The sequence below is a fragment of the Penaeus japonicus genome, unplaced genomic scaffold (genome assembly GCF_977035675.1).
Source record: "Penaeus japonicus unplaced genomic scaffold, GWHDUDI00000001_assembly GWHDUDI00000009, whole genome shotgun sequence".
Lineage (NCBI taxonomy): Eukaryota > Metazoa > Arthropoda > Malacostraca > Decapoda > Penaeidae > Penaeus > Penaeus japonicus.
The window spans coordinates 20,566,834-20,574,333 of record NW_028234411.1 but is presented as its reverse complement, the minus strand read 5'-3'; the positions used below and the strand labels follow the sequence as shown (position 1 = coordinate 20,574,333).

General features: G+C 41.4%; 1 protein-coding gene across 1 annotated transcript in view; it reads left to right on the top strand.

The window, feature by feature from the left end:
• Window positions 1-533: 533 nt before the first annotated feature.
• Window positions 534-7,500, top strand: part of LOC122263186 (DNA polymerase epsilon subunit 4) — a gene marked incomplete at its 5' end in the record, with an annotated part of 11,439 nt that continues 4,472 nt past the window's right edge. Inside the window, 1 exon segment of the mRNA XM_043031545.2 lies at window positions 534-755. Within this exon segment, the coding sequence (XP_042887479.2) occupies window positions 552-755 (204 nt within the window).

The window sequence follows — 7,500 nt, the reverse complement described above, 5'->3', positions numbered from 1 at the left end:
ATATATATTATATATCTATATATATTATATATATATATACACAATATATCTACATATATATTATGGCATATATATATATACATAAATGTATTAATAAATATATATATTATATATATATATATTATATATAAATATATATATATATACATATTGTATTGTGTGTGTGTGTGTGTGTGTGTGTACATACATATATATATATATATATATATATATATATATATATATATATATATATATATGTATGTATGTATGTATATGTATAGACACAGATAGGTTATGTAGAAACACAATTACCAAATAAATTTTGCCGCAAAAATAAGAACATTTTTGTATAGTTACGAGTCACGTAACAAAGACTTTTCTCAATAAATCAACCAAAACGAGATGCTCTGACTATTTTTTAAAGAATCTAATAAAAAAACTGAAATGTAAGTAAAGTTCTGTACATTTCTTTTAGGTAGAGAATATCATATAGAGAAAATAAAACCCTATAGAAGATACAACCTACGGATTTAATAAACTGAGCCTCGCAGCCCCTTCCAACAAGAGCAATGGCGGGAGTCGAGAGCGAGACAAACGCGTCCTCGAATAATAATGGCGTCGAAGCGGCAACCGAAGAGTTACCAGGGGAAGGAGAAGAGGAGAAAGGATCAGGAGTGAAGTTCCCTTTGGCCAGGATCAAAAGGATCATGAAAGCCGATCCTGAACTAGGGTTAGCGAGTCAAGATGCGGTTTTCCTCGTCGCTAAAGCTACGGTGGGATCTTGTTGGCTTGGTTATTTTGAGTGTAAATGTATTACTGTTGTTTTGATATTCATTCACCCACTGGTTTTAGATACTCTGATATTTCGGTTTGACTTAGAGATGTGACGATTTCTGGATATGTAAGCAGAAAGGAGGTATAATAGAATATAATAGAACGAACTGCGTCTAGCGATTCCACAGCCTCAGCATTACTAAACCTCTTCCATATTTTTCTTGTAAGATCTACCCTGTCAGAATTTATGAAGTGAAGGGTTTCTTGACCCTTGTTGGAGGGTAAGGCATAGCACCACTTTGTGCATAGAGCCAGATAATTTTACAGGCACTTTTGAGATAATCTATGCTTTAAGCAGTATATTTTTGGTCATGTTTGTGTAAAGGTCTGCCATATGCTATGTGAAATATACTGTAAAATATGTAAAATCAGCAGAATAACAGAGCCTGAGGTACTCTTCGTCATGGCATTTCTCCCACATATTTAACCCATTCACGCCGGGGCAGTTCCGGCTTTGCGCGGTCGCAATACCGGGGTTCTCGAACGCATAAGCCTAACGCCTCAAGATTCTCGGGCGCACAAGCCGCAAGCCTCGGTTGCCCGCTCGCTCTACCCGAGCGCGCGGCTTCCCCTCATAGCGCATCCAGGGCGTCTGATGCGAAAACCACAATACGTGCTATCACGTCAACCGGCGTGAATGGGTTAAATTGAAGTATTATGCAATAATTAAAACATCCAATCATATGTCATGTTACATTGCAACCAGCCAATAGACATGTTCGTTCCATTTATCCTGAGATATGCACATCAGAATGCCTCGAGTGTTGACACCTATAACGGTGCAGATGTCAGATACAGTCAGTAAAATTTTGTCACTAAAAGGTATAGAGCTCATGGGGACTTTATCAATTTGTCGTTATGAAAGGAACCAGTGCAGTTTTGCCAGAATATTGATAGATGATGTTGACCTCTTATGGAGTGCAGTAGTGTTTATATATATATATATATATATATATATATATATTGCTACTAGTGAGTGAGTTTGATGTCAACATTATTTGTGATAGGTATGTCATGAAATGTTTCATCATATCAATGTCATGTACTGTTTGGCATCTTTCTCTTTGTTCTAGATAGTAGACATTTTCCAAAAAATAACCTTCCTTTTTGCATGTGGTCTTTATGACCATTTCCTTTAATTTTATGTCCTGCTGGACGGCAGGGTTATTTGGTCCCGAATGGGGATGTTTCAGGTGTGATGTATTTTAATTATAGAGTGCTTGGTGGGTGGTGTGTGTGTGTATGGGGGGGGGGGGGGGGGGGGGGGGGGGGGGGGGGTGGGGTGGGGGGGGGGGCGGGGTTGTAATGGAGGGGGGGGGGGTGGGGTGGAGGGGGTGGGGGGGGGGGGGGGGGTGGGATGGGGGGGGTGTGGGGGGGGCGGGGGTGCTGGGGTGGGAGTGGTGGGGGGTGGGGGGGGGTATGGAGGGATGGGTGTAGGTGTGGGAAGGGTGGGGGGGGGGGGGGGGGCTGGAGGGAGGGGGGGGGGGGGGGGGGGGGAGAGGGGGGAAGGTGGGGGTTGAGGGGGGGGGGGGGGGGGGGTGGGGGGGGATGGGGGGGTGGGGTGGGGGATAGGGTGGGGGGGGGGGGGGGGGGGGGGGGGGGGGGGGGGGGGGGGGGGGGGGGGGGGGGGGGGGGGGGGGGGGGGGGGGGGGGGGGGGGGGGGGGGGGGGGGGGGGGGGGGGGGGGGTGGGGGTGGGGGGGGTTGGGGGGGGGGGGGGGGGGGGGGGGGGGGGGGGGGGGGGGGGGGGGGGGGGGGGTGGGGGGGGGGGGGGGGGTTGGGGGGGGGGGTGGGGGGGGGGGGGGTGGGGGGTGGGGGGGGGGGAGGGGGGGGGGGGTGGGGGGGGGGGGGTGGGGTGTTGGGGTGGGGGGGGGTGGGGGGGGGGGGGGGGGGGGGGAGTGGGGGTGGGGGGGGTGTGGGGGGGGGGTTGGGGGGGGGGGGGGGGGGGGGGGGGGGGGGGGTGTGGGGGGGGGGGGGTGGTGGGTGCTGGTTGTGTGTAGTGTGGGTTTGGTGGGTACAACAACCTCCATTCCCCTCACAACCCACTATCCATCCTCCGCCTCACAGAGACCCCGCCCAGACCTCATGGTTGTTGGTGTGCGCTGTGACATGTGAGGGTGTGGTTAGTAGAGACGTGTGTGGGTGTGTGCTATACACCACCCCCCCGCCACCAGATCAGTTGTAGTGTGTGTGTGTAGTGCTATGAGTGTGTGGGTGTGTGGCGTGTGTTGTGTGTGGTGGAAGGGGGTGTGGGAAGGTTGAGTGGTGTGTGGGTGTGTGTGTATGGTGGTGTGCTGTGTGTGTGTGTGTTCTTGTGTGTTCTTTTTTATATTTATATGTTTATTTTTTAAGATACAGTCCGTTGCATCCTTTGATGTTATGTGGTTGTCATTATATATAACCAAGTCAAACACCCACCCCCCCTAAATAATTTAGTGTGACAGGATATGAGTTTGATTTATATTTGTTATATTTCATAGATATAGTGTTATACATTTTATATATTGATTATTAGAGATTTTGTTATAAAGATAGATATTTTATTTATATCTATTTTTAGATACTTTTTTTTTATATAGATTATATATACAGTATAGATATATTTTTAGATATTTAGATTTATTGTGTTATTTATATATGATATATAGTACATGTTGTTAGTAGATAGATATTATAGTTGAGATATATAATTTTTATTATTTTTATATTTTATATTATAGATATATGAACTTAGTAGAGAGATATATTTTTATATATAAAGATATATATATATAGATATTGATATATAGATTGTCTTTTGTATATATTGATATTTAGAGATATATATATATTTATATGATATTAATATATATATATATTATATACATTTATATATATATATATATTATATATATATATATATTATTATATTATATACACTTATAGATTATTCTTTATTATATATTTATATATATATATATCTATAACATTATATATATATATATATATATATAAATTATAGATATACATTATATATATATTATTATATATATATATATATATATTATATTTATATATATTATACAGTATATATTATATATTATATGTATATAATATATACATTATTTATATTATGTATATATATATACATTATAGATATATATATATTTTTAGATATTATAGAATATATTTACATTACTATATTATGTTTATATATATACATTATATATATATGTATATATATAGACATTTTATTATATATTATATTTATATATATATTTTTTATTATATATTTATATACAGGATATATATATATGTATATATATAATATATGTATCTATATATATATATATTATACATTATATAGAAGATTTTTATATACATTCTATATATATATATATATATATATATATATAGATATATATATATACTTATATTATAAATATCTTTATATATATTATATATTACAATATATATATATATATTTATATATATATATCATATATATATTTTCATTATATATATATATATATCTGATATTTATTTATATATACTTTTTATTATATATATATTATATATATATATATATATATATATATACATATTTATATATATATATAATATTATATATATATATATATATATCTCTATACATTATATATTTATTATATATATATATATATTTATATATATAGATATATATATTATTATATATTTTATATACATTATTATTATATATATATAATATATATATATATATATATATTTATATATATATATTTATGTATACATTAATATATATATATTTATATATATATATTTTTTATATATAATTATATCTTATATATATATATAGATATATATATGTGTGTGGTGTGTTTGGGTGTGAGTGTGTGTGGTGTGTGTGTGGTGGTGTGTGTTGTGTGGTGTGTTGTGTGTGTGTTGTGTTGGTGGGGTTGTGGTGTTGTGTGAGTGTGTTGTTGTGTGTGGTTGTGTAGTGTTGGGTGTAGTGTGGGTGAGGTTGAGGTGTTGGTGTGTGTGTGGTGAGGTGAGGTCTGGTTGTGTGTGAGGTGGTAGTGTGTGGTTGGTGTGTGTGGTTGTGTGGGTTGTTTGGTGTGTGTGTTGTGTTGTGTGTGTGTGTGTGGTGGTTGTGTGTGATGTGGTGTGTGTTGTGTGTGTGTTGTGTGTGTGGGGTTGGGGGTGGTGGTGTGTGTGGGTAGGGTGTGTGTTTGTGGGTGGTGTGTGTGTGTGTGTTGTTTGTGTTGTGTGTGTGTTGTGTGGGTGTGTGTGTGTGTGTGTGTTTGTTGTGTGTGTGTGTGTGTGTGTGTTGTTTATGTGTGTTGTTGTGTGTGTGTGTGTTGTGTTGTGTTTGTTTTTGTGGGGTGTGGTGTGTGTGTGTGTGTGTGTGTGCGCGTGTGTGTTGTGTGTTCGTTTGAGTGTGTGTGTGTGTGTGTTGTGTGTTCGTTTGTGTGTGTGTGTGTGTGTGTTTATGTGTGTGTGTGTGCGTGCGTGTGTGTGTGTGTGGTTGGTGGTGGTGTGTGTGTGTGTGTGTGTGGGTGTGTGTGGGTGTGTGTGGGTGTGTTGTGGTGTGGTTGGTTGGTGTGTGGTGTGTGGTGTTGTGTTGTGTGAGTAGTGTGTGTTGGTGGTGTGTGGGTGTGTGTGTGTGTAGAGTGTGTGTGTGTGTGTGTGGTGTGTGTGGTTGTGTGTGTTGGGTAGTGTGGTGTGGTGTTGTGAGGTTTTGTTGTGTGTGTGTGTGTGTGTGTTTGTGTAATCATTGGGTTGGAGGGTGTTGGTAAGTTGTTGGTAAGGTGTGTGGGTGTGTTGTGTGTGTTTGGTTGTGTGTGTGTGTGTGTGTTGTTGTGTGAGGTTGGTTGTGTGTTGTGTGTGATTGTGTGTATGTGCGTAGTTTTGTGTGTTTAAGGGTGTGTGGTGTGTGTTTGTATGTGGTGGTGTGTGTGTTGTGTGTTTGTGTTAGTGTGTGGTGTGTGGGGGTGTTGTGTGATAGATAGTGTGGGAGTGTTGTGGGAATAGGTGTATGTGTGTTGTGTGTTGTGTGGGTGTGGTGTTGTGTGGGTGGTGTTAGAGCGGTGTGTGTGGTTTTGTGTGTGTGTTAGGTGTGTGGTGGTTGTGTAGTGTGTGTTGTTGTTGGATGTGTAGTGTGTAGGTGTGTAGTTTGTGTGTGTTAGTTGTGTGGGTGTGTGGTGTTGGTGTGTGTTTGTGTGGTGTTTTTGATGTGTGGTTGTGTGAGTGTAGTGGAGTTGTGTGTAGGTGTGTGGGTGTGTAAGTGGTGTGTGTGTGTGTGTGTGTTATATATATAATTATATAATATAGTATATATAGTGTATTTATAAATATATATTAGAATATATGATGAGTGTGTGTGTGTGGGTGTGTGTGGTGTTGTTGTTTGTGTGTGTGTGTGTGCGGTGTGTGTGTGTGTGAGTGTGTGGGTGTGGTTGTGTTGGGTGGTGGTGTGTGTGTTGTGTGTGTGGGTTGTTGGCTTGTGTGTGTTGTGTGTTGTGTGGTTGTTGTGGTGTGGTGTGTGTGTGTGTGGTGGTGTGTTTGGTGTGGTGTGTGTGTGTGGAGTGTGAGGGTTGTGTGTGTTTGGTGTGGTGTGTTGTGTGTGTGTGTTAGGTGTGTGTGTGTGTGTGTGTTGTGTGTGTGTTTGTGGGTGGTGTGTGATTTGTTTCAAGGAATGGCTCAAGGATGATAGGGGAAAGGTGTGTGTGTAGGTGTGTGTGTGTGTTGTTGTGTTGTGTTGTATGGTGTGGTGTGTAACGGTATAAGGATTTTGTAGTATGTGGTAGAGTGTGGTGTGTGTTGGTGTGTGTGTGTGTGTGTGTGTGTTGTTGTGTGTGTGTCCTGTGTGTGTGTGTTTTGGGTGTGTTGTTGGAGTTCGTTGTGTGTGTTGTGGGAGATGTGAGTGTTGTGTTTGTGTGGGTGTGTGGTGAGCAGTGTGTGTTGGAGTTAGTTTGTGTTGTGTTGTGTGTGTGTGTGTGAGGATATGGTGTGTGTGTGTTGTGTGATTGTGGATATAATATAGGGTAGCCTGTGATAAATTGGTGTATTGTTAAATGGTGTGTGTTTGGTGTGTGGATGTGTGTGTTTGGTGTGTGTTGTGATGTGTTGGGTGTGGTGAGTATGTTGTGTGTGTGTGTGTGTGTTGTTAAGTGTGGGTATGTTGTATGATCAGTGTGTCAGTGGTGTGCGGTGTTGTGAGTGTGTGTCTGGTGTGTGTGTTGTGTGGGTGTGTTGTGGTTGGGGTGTGAGAGTGTGTGTTGGTGGTGTGTGGTGTTGTGATATATAGGTTGGTATAGGTGTGTTTAAGTTGGTTTATGGGGTGGGTGTGGATGAATTGGTGGGTGTTTGTTTGTGTTGGGGAGGGTGGGTTGGTGTGTTGGGTGGTTGGTGTGTTTGGGTTAGGGTTGTGTTTGGGTGGGTGGGGTGTGAGGGGTAGTGTGGTGTGGGGGTGTTGAGGTTTAGGTTAGTGTGTGGTGTGGTTGGTGATGTGTAGTGTAGTGTTATGGGTGTGGTGGGTGTGTGTGTGTGGTGTTGTTGGGGTTGTGATGGCCTTTCGTGTTTGTTGGGGGTGCAGTGTGTGTGGGCTGGTGTGGGGTTGTTGTGTGTGTGTGGTTGTTTGGAGTGTTGGGGTGGGGGTTGTGGGTGGTGTGTTGGCTTGTGGGCTGTGGCGTTGTGTTGTGAGTTGG